Raw genomic sequence first — 14,180 nt, forward strand, 5'->3', positions numbered from 1 at the left:
ATTTCTTGTCTCCTAAAATGTGAACTTTCAATTATATTACATATTTCTACTTTAATAAGTAAAGTTATAATGTAGTGAAGAGTTTTATAAAGGTAATTGTGTGTATTCAAGTTACTGCATTTCTGTCAATTTCACCTCCGTTAAGGTAGAGGTTCCCAAACCTGACCGATGATCAAAATCATCGGAGTAAATTAAAAAAACTTCTTGAATCTTTAGGTCCTTCCCTAGGCATATTGACTAAGAATCTCTGGAGGTGGGTAGTGGGAATCTAGTTTAAAAAACGTTCCCAGAACATTCTGATAATGCTATTGGGAGACCAGGCGATTATATAGAGAAAATTTTAATCAGAAAGTTAAAATAAAAGTTTTATTAAAGTTAAAAAGTTAATTTTTTGAAGTTTAAGATGGTAGAGGCATAATTGGAAAGTATCTGGAGGTAAGTAGAGATAATAAATATTGATACTAACCTAAGTATTTATTTTTCTAAGGGAAAGTGAAAGTTGCTCCTTTATTTCTTACCAGAAAAGCTCAAAAAACAGCCGATTTTATTCCTGGTTTTGAAGAAAACAGGTCAGTCTAATACAAATTTTAAAATGCTGAAATGTCTTATGGAATGTATTTTGTACTTTTTTCCTTTACACGGATGAGAAAGCACTTACATTATCATTTGAACCTTTAATAAGTTCATTTTTATTTTTATTTTATTTATTTATTAGAGGGAGCACAAGTTGGGCAGAGGGCGGGGGGTTGGGGTGAGGGGGGAATCTTTAGCAGGCTCCTCGCTTAGGGCAGAGCCGGATGCAGGGCTTGATCTCATGACTCTGGGATCATGACCTGAGCGGAAACCAAGAGTCTGATGCTTAACCGACTGAGCCACCCAGGCATCCCAATAAGTTCTTTTTTTTACTTCTTAATTTTTTTTTAACATTTATTCATTTTTGAGAGACAAGAGTGTGAGTGGGGGAGGACCAGAGAGAGAGGGAGACACAGAATCCAAAGCAGGCTCTAGGCTCTGACCTGTCAGCATAAAGCCTGGGGCTCGAACTCACAGACTATGAGATCATGACTTGAACCGAAGTTGGAGGCTCAACCAACTGAGCCACTCAGGTGCCCCGGTAAGTTCATTTTGAAAGATGACAATAATGACAGTGCTACAGTCACCATTTGAAGATCAGACATTGTGTGACCATCTCTAGATAGAACAGTGAAAAAATAAACCAAAAGCACCAAAGAGCTGATTATAAACTTATTCAGTAAATATATTTAAATACCTGCTATGAGGGTGCTTGGCTGGCTCACTCGGTAGAGCATGTGACTCTTGATCTCAAGATCATGAATTCGAGCCCCACGTTGAGGGTAGAGATTACTTTAAAAATTGTAATAATAAATAAATAAAATGAAATCTTTAAATACTTGCTATATACCAGGCACTGTTTTTCATACTAGGAATATTATGGGGAACAAAACAAGACACCTTTCCTGTCCTCGTGAGGCATATACTATAGAGGAAAGACAGTCTACGATTAAACATTAATTGGGCCAACAAGTGAAAAATTGCAGTTGTGCTAAGAAGGAGAGGTACAGAGTTTTATTAAAGTTTATATTAAGTGGATTTGGTCTGGTCAAAAAAGGCTTTGCTGACGAAATGACACCTGAACTGAAGGATGAGCAGGAGGTCGCCAGGTGGAGGATCAGCGTTCTGGCCGTGGGAACAGTCTGCAGAGTCCCTGCCGCTCGCAGGAGCGTGGTGAATAGAAAAATTGAAAGAATGCCAGTGTGACTTGAGCACAGAGAGCTGGGGTGAAAGGGATGTGGGACTAAGCTGGGGAGGTGGGTGCCGGCCCGTGCAGCACCCTTTAGGCTGTGTGAGAGAATTTTGTCATTTTACCAAGTCCAACAAGAAGCGGTTCAAGAGTTTTAAACACAAATATGTGCATAAGCATTTGGATTTTGGGAAAGTCTGTTCTGACTGTTGGCTTGGTTTACTAGATCAAAATCCATAATGATTAATTAGATCTGGGTGCAAGGGGTAGAACGGAAGGTGTAAGATGACACTTAAGTTCTGGTGTCCCTATATAAGTAGATGGCATGATGGAAGACCAGATTTAGGGACATTGTGGGTTCAGGTTATTTTTTCCTGTTTCAATCTTATTGAGGTGTAATTACATATTGTTAAGTGCACAAAATTTTTTTTTTTTAAGGGTGGAGGAGCAGAGGGATAGACAGAGAGAGAGAGAGAGAGAGAGAGAGAGAGAGAGAAAATCCTGTGCAGGCTTCATGATCAGTGCAGAGCCACATTCAGGGCTCAATCCCATGACCCTGGGATCATGACCTGAGCAGAAATCAGGAATCAGACTCTCAACCAATTGAGCCAGTCAGGTGCCCATAAATCTTTTGTTTTTTATGAAGTATAATGGACATAACATATCCTGTTAGTTTCAGATATACATGATAGTGATTTGATGTTTTTATAAATTACAAAAAGATTCCCATGATAAGTCTAGTTACCATCTGTCACTATACAGAAAGTTACTACAGTTAATTGACTAGACTCCCTATGCTGTACATTTCATTCTCACGACTTAATTATTTTATGACTGGAAGTTTGTACCTGTTACTCCCCTTCCCCTATTTCTCCTGCCTCCACCCCTCCCCACTCTGGTAACCAAAAGTTTGTTTCCTGTTTGCATGAGTCTGTTTCTGTTTTGTTTGTTCATTTGTAAAATGTGCCGTTCTTTTTTTTTTTTTAATGTTTATTTAGAGAGAGAGAGGGCAGGGAAGGGGAAGAGAGAGAAGGAGAGAAAGAATCCTGAGGAGGCTCCATGCTCAACAAGGAGTAGTGGTCTCAGTTTCACTGTGAGATCATGACCTGAGCCGAAATGAAGAGTCAGACAGATAACCAACTGAGCCACCCAGGTGCCCCTAAATTCATCATTCTTCTTCTTCTTTTTTTTTATTAATTTTTTTAATGTTTTATTTATTTTTGAGTCAGAGAGAGACAGAGCATGAGCGGGGAGGGGCAGAGAGAGAGGGAGACACAGAATCCAAAGCAGGCTTCAGGCTCAACTGTCAGCCCAGAGCCCGACGTGGAGCTTGAACCCACGAACATGAGATCATGACCTGAGCCGAAGTCGGAGGCTTAACCGACTGAGCCACCCAGGCGCCCCATCATTCTTCTTTATTTAAAAATTAATTTATTATTTAGAGAGATGGAAGGAGACAGAGAATCCCAAGCAGGCCCAACTGTCAATGCAGAGCTCAACGTGGGGCTCGAACTCACAAACCATGAGATCATGACCTGAGCTGAAATCAAGAGTTGGATGCTTAACTAACTGAGCCACCCAGGCACCCCCTGAATGCACCATTATTAAGCATACAGTTTTCATAAGCACATTATATCAAGGTGTAACGTCTTTTCCTCTGAAAGGTTACTCTTTCTGTTACTCCTACCACTCCCATAACAAACGGTTACCACTGTTCTCATTTCTTAACCGTTGATTAGTTTGATTTCTGTTACTGTGGATTACTTTTGTTAGTTTTAAAACTTAACATAAACTTCAAAACTTTTTGTAAATGTGTATATATATGTATACATATATATATATATATATATATATATGTTCTTTTGAATCTAATTGCTTTTGGTCAGTACACACACTTTTTAAAAAAATCAGCTTTATTCAGGTATAATGTACACGTAGTCATATGCATACAATTGAAGTAAACAATTTGAGGCTAAACAGATGTACACATCCATGTAATCACACCAACAGAGAGCATTTTTCATCACGTTCCAAAAGTCCCTTGTGTCTCTGCAATTCCTGTCCCCAACGCCCAGTCCCATGCGATTTCGGATCTGTTTTCTGTTGACATAGATCGGTTTGCTTTTGTTAGAATTTTGTGGAAATGAAATCATACAGGACACACGCTTTTGTCTCTGGCTTCTTTCAGCCAAGGTGATGTATCGGTCAGTCTGTTCTTTTTTATTAGTGAGTAGTAGTCCTTATATGAATATGCCACAGTTTGTTTATCCATTCTTTTATTGATGGCCATTTGGGTTTATTCCAGTATTTGGCTATTATTAATAACGCTACTGTGAACATTACATTCCATGTGTAGCTGTGTTCTCATTTTTCTTGAGTGAATACCTAGAAGTAGAATTGCTCTGTCATCGGGTAGGTGTATGTTTAACAATGTAACAACGTGCCAAACTTTCCCACGTAGTGGTTTCATTTTATACTTGAACCAACAGGATTTGAGAGCTCCAGTTGCTAATGCTTGGCATTATCAGCCTTTTCTGTTAATGTTTATTTATTTTGAGAAGGAGTTTGCACACACAAGCAGAGAAGGGGCAGAGAGAGAGGGGAGAGAGAGAATCCCAAGCAGGCTCTGTGCTGTTCAGTGCAGAGCCCGACGCAGGGTTTGATCTTATGAAATGTGAGATCATGATCTGAGCCTAAATCAAGAGTTAGACGCTTAGGGGCACCTGGGTGGCTCTGGGTTAGGTGTCCAACTTTGGCTCAGGTCATAATCTCACGGTTCGTGAGTTCGAGCCCCATGACAAGCTCAGTGCTGACAGCGCAGAGCCTGGAGCCTGCTTTGGATTCCCTCTCTCTCTCTGCCCCTCCGCTGCTTGTGCTCTGTGTGTCTCTTTCTCTCAAAGATGAATAAACATCAAAAAAAAAAAAAAAAAAAGGACGCTTAACCAACTGAGTGCCCCTCCCCGCCAGCTGCTCTCGCATCCCGTCCTCACCTCCCTCCCACCAATGTCAGGGCTCTTATGATTAACAATGTGAAGGTGAAGATAAGCCAGGTAAAAGCGAGGCATCAGTAATAAAGCCCCTAATGTTCTTGCTATTATATTGGAAACATCACATTAGAAATTCTTATATTATCTTTTTGAAATAGAGCACTTGGTTTGTTTTCTGGTTATAATATAAATGATGGATGTCCTTCAAGTCATTTTTTTCCCTCTATATATTTACTTTTATTTAATTTCTTAATACTGATAAGCAAAAGTGAATTTGACCAGCCAACATCTCCGGTTCATTCTTTGAAATTAAAAAGCATTGTGTGGTTTTTTTCTTCAAGTGTTTATAACCTTAGCTTTCCTTTGTCACATTTTCTTAAAAGTCAAGATACATCTGAAAAGTCTCAGGATTGTGATGTGCAGTTTAAAGCCAAGCGTGACTTCCTGATGAGTGGTTTGCCAGATTTGCTGAAACGTCAGATTGCAAAGAAAGCTGCTGTGTTAGATGTCTACAATGCAGCAAGTACTAGTTTCCAGAGAGTTGTCCACATACAACAAAAAGATGATGGTGAGTTAATCATAATTAATATTTTTAAATATGGGGCGCCTAGGTGGCTCAGTCGGTTCAGTGTCCATCTTCGGCTCAGGTCTTGATCTCGCAGTTCGTGAGTTTGAGCCCCACGTCGGGCTATCAGCTGTCAGCCTGTCAGCACAGAGCCCACTTCGGATCTTCTGTCTCCCTCCTTCTGCCCGTCCCCCGCTTGTACTATCCCCAAATAAATATCAAAAATTTTTTAAATGTTAGAAGTAGCGTGAAAGTGTAAGTTGACTTGAAATGAGGCTAAGGTTTAAAGATAATTCCTGAGGGGATTTTAGTGGGAATTCGCAGTATGTGTTTCATTGTCTCTTCCGCCGTCTCGGACTCACTCTCCCGAGGACGGGCGTTGGGGCGGGACAGCTAGAGGCTCCTCAGCCCTCCCCACCTTAGGCAGCGAAGAGCAGGCATGCGGGTGGGACCTCCGGTGGCTGTCGTTCTCCAGAGCGACCCTGTATCCGGAGGGGAGGGCGGGGCTCCGCACGTAGCCGGTGTGCGAGCAGATCACCTGGAAGACTCTCAGAGGCGCTCTGGCTCCGTCTTTGTCTCATGGGCTGTTGAATGTTCCTGGGAGATGTTCGCCTCCTTTCCAGAACAGCTTTTCCTCTCTCAGAGCATAGAAACCACCCCTTGGAGTGGGTAGTGAGTAGCCCCACGCTCCGGGTCACCCTGTCCTCACACACACCTGCACCAGGACGAGCTGTTTGCACAAGCCTTCTGCACGGCGGCCTTAGCGTGATCAGAACCTGATTCTGGTTGGATTCAAATGCTATGGCAGCCACAGTCTTGCTTGACTTCATAGTTCTTCATTACCAAAAGTGTGTGCAAAGCTTTATAAATGTTCCTTGTCGCTGTTCCTACCTAAAGGTGTTTGTTTTTTTTATTTTTGGGGGGTTTTTTTTGGGGGGGTTATTGTTTTGTTTTGTTTTGGTTTTGGTTTGTTTTTGTCAGCAGAAAAGCTGGCTCTCTTTCTCAGCTGGCTTTATGGTTTGGTGTAATGCACTCTTTCTAATCCTAAAATATGCTCTATGTTTTCTTTCTTTTTTCCTTTTGTGTTTTGGACCTTGATAGCTTTTCAGCTGTGTTCAGCCTCCCATTTATGCGAGAAACTTCCCAGCCAGGCCTTCAAATGATATTCTGCTTTCCCTTCCTTCCTCAGCTCTGCCACTGGACATTCAGTGATGAAGCCTTTCTTGTTATTTTCACCAGTTCAGTTTTTTACAGCATCTTCCAATAGTATATTCAAGTACAGAAATTAGTTATACATTCTTCTCTGATTTTGATCAACATTTTCACCAGAGTATTACTGTAAAACCTAGCATATGTGTTTGTGGATGAGGAGATGAAGCAAGCAGAGAGAGAATCTTTCTTTTTTAGAACCTGAAGAGTTGGGGAGCCTGGGTGGCTCAGGCATTTGACTATTTGGCTCTTGATTTCAGCTCAGATCATGATCTCACAGTTCGTGAGTTTGAGCCCCACATCGGGCCCTGTGCTGACAGTGCAGAGCATGCTTAGGATTCTGTCTTCTTCTCTCTTTGCCTCTCTCACGCTTACTCTCTCTCTCTCTCCCTCAAAATAAATAAAAATAAACTTAAAACAAATAGAACCTGAAGAGTTAATCACACATTTATTTACTGGTATCTGGCATTGTGCTGAGCACTTCATTTGAATAACTAGTTTAAATCTTCATAACAACTCTTGGAGGTTAACTTTTATCATTGTCACCCCCACTTTACAGATGACGAAACTAAGGTTTAGAATCTTGCACATGCTCACCTAGCTAGCAAGCAGCACAGTCTGGGTTCAAACCCAGGCCTGCCCTCGGAGATTAAAATTTAAACCGGGTGCTAACCACTCCTATAATTCCTACCGCGAGTAGCCAGGTTGATTTCAAAAGAAAAGAAGTTTGCTGTTAGCTGGTTATTTTAAACAATTGGGAAGGAAGACTCAATATTTTTATTAATTGTATTTGTTGGAGGTGAGGAGTTTGGTGGGTTTTTTTTGTTTTGGTATTTTTGTGTTACCTATGTAACTATCGGGTCTTTTCATGTTTGCATATTTGGCATTTGATGTAATGAATGAAGATAATTAAGACCTTTGTTTTCTGTTTTTCTGTAGGGTGTCATTTGTGGCATTTGAAGCCACCCACTTGCCCTCTTTTAACCAAACTTAAAGAACTGGATACTAGAGTAATAGATCTCTCAAAGTGTGTTCTTGCTCTTGGTGAATTTTCAACATTGAATTCAAATTCTAAAAGTACTAATTCTGCTGTTGTGGTAAGTACCAGAGAGCTCGTCTACTGAAGGGTGTTTCCTTCACGTATTTCAGAGGGAAAGCAAGCAGATATCTACTCTTGTGGCCAAAAGTTCATTTTTTCCCCTAGAGTCCAATTTTAGAATATAAATCCCAAATGAGGTAGACATTTCTTTTAAATATTCCTAGAGCTTAAGAAACATTTTAAGAATTGATGGTAGCCAGGGAGCCTGGGTGGCAGAGTCGGTTGAGTGTCAGATTTCGGGTCAGGTCATGATCTTGTGGTCTGTGAGTTCAAGCCCCACGTCAGGCTTCGTGCTGACAGCTCAGAGCCTGGAGCCTGCTTTGGATTCTGTGTCTCTGTCTCTCTCTGCCCCCCCCCCTCAATGAAAAAACATTAAAAAAATTATTTTAAAAAAAGAACTAATGGTAATCAGTTTCAGAAGAATATTAGATTATATTGCACATCCAGATATTGTGTGAGTCAGCATTCTAATCTGTGTCAAGTACAGTTAGCTGAAAGAACAGTAAAACTATGAATTAAGTCCTTAAAACGCTGTGCAAAAAAGCAGTTTTGCTGTTAAGATTTTATTTAGTCACTATAGCTAATCCTACATTATATTGACTATTTGTAGACAGAAAATAGTTGGTGATTAATATTAATAGACAATGTGGGTGGCACCTGACTGGCTCAGTCAGTGAGGCAGGTGATTCTTGTTCTCAGGGTTGTGAGTTCAAGTCCCACATTGGGTGTAGAGATCACTTAAAAAAATAAAAAATGTCTTTTAAAAAAATAGACAATGTGAGTCTGTTATTGAGCTTTTTTTTTTTTTTCTTTATTGCAGTTTGTGGAGAGAAGGCAAGATTTGACTGAAGAAGTAAGAAATGTTTTGCTGGAGGAAATTAGGTCATCAAATCCTGAATTTTCTTTGATGAAATATTTTTCTTTGCTTCTTAAAAAACGAAATGAGCACCAGGTACTTTCTGTGAGTCATCGTAAACAAGGTTAGTGATAACTTACCATTTACATTAACTTTTTGTTTCTGAAAACATTAAGACTTGGCCTTTGACACCTGGAAGTCCACGGAGAGAACATTGCTTATGGTTGGCAGGGAAAATTGTTCAACTGTATTAAAACATCTCGTGCAATACAGTGTTGACCCCTGCCATTCTCCACAGGTACAAACCCAAAGCTTTGATGATGTTAAAATGTTAACAGTTAATTTAAGGAAAGCCTTAGGTGAGCTCATTTGAACTTGGATTTATATAACTTGTACAAAAGGCAGTCTCAATAACCCCATATCCTGCTTGCTTTCAGTGGCCCACATTTGATTCTTGCCTCTTCATTTAGTAATAATAGGATTGTTGAATATTTTGAAGTGATATTAAAATTATTAGGTATGGAGTGCCTGGGTGGCTCAGTCAGTTAAGCATCTGACTTTGGCTTGGGTCATGATCTCGCAGTTCATGGGTTCGAGCCGTGCAATTGGGCTCTGTGCTGACAGCTCAGAGCCTGGAGTCTGCTTCCGATTCTGTGTCTCCCCCTCTCTCTGACCCTCCCCTGCTCACATTGTGTCTCTCTCTCAAAAATAAATAAAACATTAAAAAAAATTATTGGATATTAAAATTTGTTTTTTTGTTAATTAGTGAGCACATGCATTTCTCTCATTTCTGAAATAGAAAGCCCACAACTCGAGCCTGATGTCAATCAAAAAGAAACCAAAAGGAAACGAGTGGAAATGGAAATTCAGAAGTCAAAAAGAAAGAAACCAAACGAGTATGCAGAAAGTCCAAAAAAGATAAATGGGAAACCAGAAGAACTTGACAAAAGAAACAACTCCACTGGGCTAAAGCTAGGGTCTTGTAAAGGCCTTTCTAAACCATCCAGGAAGAAACAAGCTGCTTTGAGCACAACATGTAAAATAGAAACAGCAGCACCTGAAGATTCTGACGTTCTGATAATAGATGATGGCAAAGAGCCCGCATCAGAAAGAGCTCCTGTTCCTGGTAAATTTGATCTCCCTCTGGGCCTAGAGCTTTTTTGTTTATTTTCTCTTCTTGTTCATTTTCTCTTCTCTTTAATGTATGTTCTTTGCAACATTCAAGCAATATGTGTGTATAAAACAAGAAGTGGAAGCCTTCCTAATTACAGTCTTACAGAAAACCATTTAACAGTGTTTGGTCTTTGATTTTTCTGTAAATACATGTGCTTTTTAAAAAACCTGGGATTATTACTGTTTCACATGCCTCTGACTTATTCCCATTTGAGTTCTTTAGCTTTTTCTTTTTTTATTTTAATGTTTTATTTATTTTTTCGATACAGAGAGAGACAGAGCATGAGAGGGGGAGGGGCAGAGAGAGAAGGAGACACAGACCCGGAAGCAGCCTCCAGGCTCTGAGCTAGCTGTCAGCACAGAGCCTGATGCGGGGCTCGAACCCACGAACGTGAGATCTGACCTGAGCCGAAGCCGGATGCTTAACCGACTGAGCTATCCAGGCGCCCCTAGCTTTTTCAAAGTATTCTATTGAATCGATCAGTTCATCCATTTATGTGACTTCATAGTATGTTTTGATATTTGCATAGCACGTCTCCTATCCTTTTTTAAAACTATTCATGTTATCAGGGCGCCTGGGTGGCTCAGTCAGTTGAGCGTCCGACTTCAGCTCAGGTCATGATCTCACAGTTTGTGGGTTCGAGCCCCGTATCAGGCTCTGTGCTAACAACTTGGAGCCTGGAGCCTGCTTTAAATTCTGTATCTCCGTCTCTCTCTCTCTGTCCTTCCCCTGCTTGTGCTCTTTCAAAAATAAACATAAAAAACAAAAACTATGTTCATGTATCTACTTTGCTGAATGAGCGATAGATTCTCTAACCCCACAAATCCCATTGAGGTTTTGATTTTGCATTAGTGTATAGATGAATTTGGAATGAATTGGCATCTTTACCACATCCAGTCTTCTCAAATGGGAGTGTGGCACGTCTCCATTTACTCAGGTTGACTCTGTAGGGCATTTTAATGTTTCTTTTCAGGGGTCCAAGGATGCTCCACAAAAATTACGCTTTCCTTGTTTGTTGGATTATTTCTTAGGGTATAAATTGCTTTTCATATGTCATGGTGTTTTTTTAGCAATTACTTAAATCTTAAATGTACTTTTATTTATTTTTCGAACATCTTTTTTAAGTAATCTCTCCCCCCAGCATGGGGCTTGAGCTCACAGCCCTGAAATCTAGAGGCACATGCTTTGCTGACTGAGCCAGTGAGGCTCCCTAAATGAGTACTCTTAAACCTTACTGTCATGAGACTTTATGGTGGTTAGTTTTATGGGGTTTTTTGTTCTGTTAATTTTTTTAATGTTTTATTTTTGAGACAGAGAGAGACAGAGCATAAGCAGGGGAGGAGCAGAGAGAGAGACACACAGAATTCCCAGCAGGTTCCAGGCTCTGTGCTGTCGGCGCAGACCCCCCTATGGGGTTCGAATTCATGAGCTGTTGAGATCATGAGCTGTGGAAGCCAGATAGATGGTTAACCAGCTGAGCCACCTACGCGCCCCACAGTGGTTCGCTTTTGCGGGGGAAGAATTGATATGAAGAATTTTAAGTGTAATGTTAACTTTTGAAATTGCCCTTTTGGCATTTTGTAAATATAAATCCTTGTACAAATATTCATTATTTACATGAAATGATAATGTAAATGTCTAAGAATATATGCTTATGTTGAAGAACAGTGTTTTAATATATATGTTTTGGTTTAGATTCTGGAACTGAAGACATGCTATGGACAGAAAAGTATCAGCCCCAGAACTCCAGGGAGCTCATAGGCAATGAGCTAGCTATAAAAAAGTTACATAGGTTGGTAAAACTTGTAAAAGAACTGAGACATAGTTTATGAATCTAGTTTTACTATTTAGCTTGTTTTATTTATACTAAAATATAGAAATTATAAAGTAACACTTATATGGTAAAATCTTTAAAAAAGAAAATAAAGAAAAATGTGAAAAGTAAATATCCCTTTTTTCTCCCATTTCTGCTCTCCAGAGGTGACACCTATTAAAGGTTTCTTTGTAAAATCTCCTAGAAAAAAATTTATGCACGTGTTAGCTCCTTTTTTCCTAACAGATAGGATCATATTACTACTAATTCCAGTCTATAACCCTTTGTCTACAATTCCCACATCCAAAAAGGTTCTGAAAATTAAGTTATTAACTTTACTATATATAACGGTTTTTATGGATCCCACTTTAGTAGGAGTTCATACCTTTTTTAAAAACAGAAATATTAAGTGACTATTTGTGTAACACCAGAGACCCCAGAAGGGTAGTGTGTTGTGTGTGGCATACATACCAGGTTACTTTTCTAGTATCTGAAGATTTTTGAATTCTAAAACTCATGTGGTCCAGAGGATTTCGTATGAGGAATAGGGACCCATAATACTTAACACTTTGAGCTTAGCACTTTTCTAAGTACTTGCATTGTTCTTAGCTCATTTAATCCTTACAACTATACTGTGAGAGTAAATACTGCTGTCCTCACCCTAAAGATGAGAAATGGGCCTACAGAGGTTGAAGTATTTGTTGTCCAGGGTCACCCAGCTTGAAAGTAGTGGGGCTGGAACTCCAACTTGGGCCGTCTCGCTCTGAACTGGAACTTAATCTTCCTACTTACACTTAGTGCTGTGTAGTAGACACGGTTCATGCCATCACGTGGTCTGCCTAAGCTCCGCACTGGTTTCGTAGGTGAGAATAGCGTTTCTTTTCCCCTGCTGAGGTACGTTTATGTTTTTCCCTTTGGAAGCCAAGCTGAACAGTGTTGCAGTGGCTATCCTTGTGCATCCATTCTTGTGTAGTTTGGTAAAAATTACTTCCTTCAAAATATTCATGCCCACGTAAATATAATTTACTATGTAGTTGATTCTAAGAGATATATATCTCTGTTTTGTGAATTATTTTTATTAACACACATTTTCTTATGGCAGTTGGTTGAAAGACTGGAAGAGAAGAGCCGAATTGGAAGAAAGACAGAATTTGAAGGGAAAAAAAGATGAGAAACAGGAAGGTATCTTGAGGCATTTTCTCCATTTCACTGCACATGTCTGGTTAGATTGGCTAACAATGTGTATGAAATGTCTTAACTGTATTTTATATTTGAATTCCTAGCTTTTGTAAATTCGTGTCCAGCATCTATTGCTGCCTGCGCAATTATCAAATGATCATCTGCATTTGAATAATTTTTCAGATCTGTCGGCTAGCATGGATTACAAAGGCAGTTCGGATGACGAAGAGAATCGCCTTTGCAATACTGTCCTGATAACAGGGCCCACGGGAGTGGGGAAGACCGCCGCCGTGTATGCTTGTGCTCAGGAGCTTGGGTTCAAGGTTAGGAAGCGCTAAGGCCGGCAGGATGTTAACGTTACGGTTGTACTTGAATTAAAGGAAAACCGACCGTTCTGCCTCTTTCTTGTATTCTCCCAGATATTTGAAGTCAATGCCTCTTCTCAGCGCAGTGGTAGACAAATTCTGTCTCAACTGAAGGAAGCTACCCAGTCCCATCAAGTGGACAAGCAAGGTGTAAACTCTCAGAAACCTTGTTTTTTTAATAGTTACAACCTAGGCAAGTCACCAAGTAAGTAAATTCTTTTCTGTAGGTCATAACCTGTGAGAAAATGAAATCTACAAATGCTTTCCTGCATGGTTTTAAAACAAATCTCAAGACCACAGTGTAATTTTACTCATATGTACTTCAATAGGTATCTCTGATAAGGACCTTTAAAAAGCAAAACCAGGGGTGCCTGGGTGGCTCAGTCAATTAAGCGTCTCACTCTAGAATTCAGCTCAGGTCGTGATCTCATAGTCTGTGGGCTCGAGCCCCACATGGGGTTCTGCACTGACAGTGCGGAGCCTGCTTGAGATTCTGTCCCTGACTCTTCACTGCGCACATGCGTGCATGCTCTCTCTCTCTCTCTCAAAATAAATAAACTTAAAAAAAAAAAGCATAACCACAGTATCATTATTAGACCTAATGAAATTAGCTATGTATTTTAATTTGATCTAATATATACTCTTATTTTGGTTTTCTGTTCTTTCAAATGGTTTGTGCAAATTTGGATTTAAACAAGGTTAACATCTTACATTTGATCGATGTCTTTTAAATGTCTTTCAATGACCCTAATAATTCCCTCATCCTTTTCATATCATTTATTTGTTGAAGAACATGGGTCATTCTTCATAACATCTCACATTTTGGATTTCACTGATTGTATGTTCATGTCAGTTAACATATTCCTCCTCCCTTTATTTCTCGTAAACTGGCAGGTCTGTGGGCTTGATTAGATTCAGGTTCTGTTTCAGGGCTCCCATACACGTGGGCGGGGCTGTGTACTTCCTATGGCATCAGAGCGGAAGATACGTTTGTGATGTTCACATGGATTGGTGAGTTCAGTTGTTTTCAGGCTGATGCATCCATGATAAAGTTTCCCCATCACTCTTTTAACTAGTAGTATTATGTAGCCACAAATGATCTATATCTAGCAGATTATTTCATTAGGAGTTACAAAATGGGTGATTTTGTAATTCACTGAGCCTTTCTGAA

The 14,180-nt window shown here is 39.9% G+C and overlaps 1 protein-coding gene across 3 annotated transcripts in view; it reads left to right on the top strand.

Moving 5' to 3' along the window:
- The window catches only part of ATAD5 (ATPase family AAA domain containing 5), a 43,627-nt gene that overhangs the window by 13,011 nt on the left and 16,436 nt on the right, over positions 1-14,180 (top strand). For all 3 annotated transcript variants that reach the window (XM_029928837.1, XM_029928836.1, XM_029928838.1), the window contains 9 exons: positions 488-569; positions 5,133-5,317; positions 7,463-7,620; positions 8,443-8,602; positions 9,278-9,604; positions 11,348-11,444; positions 12,568-12,647; positions 12,828-12,967; positions 13,064-13,214. In XM_029928837.1, coding sequence (XP_029784697.1) covers positions 488-569; positions 5,133-5,317; positions 7,463-7,620; positions 8,443-8,602; positions 9,278-9,604; positions 11,348-11,444; positions 12,568-12,647; positions 12,828-12,967; positions 13,064-13,214 — 1,380 coding nt within the window. The remainder of the gene's footprint in view (positions 1-487; positions 570-5,132; positions 5,318-7,462; positions 7,621-8,442; positions 8,603-9,277; positions 9,605-11,347; positions 11,445-12,567; positions 12,648-12,827; positions 12,968-13,063; positions 13,215-14,180) is intronic.

This window comes from Suricata suricatta, chromosome 17, assembly GCF_006229205.1.
Source record: "Suricata suricatta isolate VVHF042 chromosome 17, meerkat_22Aug2017_6uvM2_HiC, whole genome shotgun sequence".
Taxonomy (NCBI): domain Eukaryota; kingdom Metazoa; phylum Chordata; class Mammalia; order Carnivora; family Herpestidae; genus Suricata; species Suricata suricatta.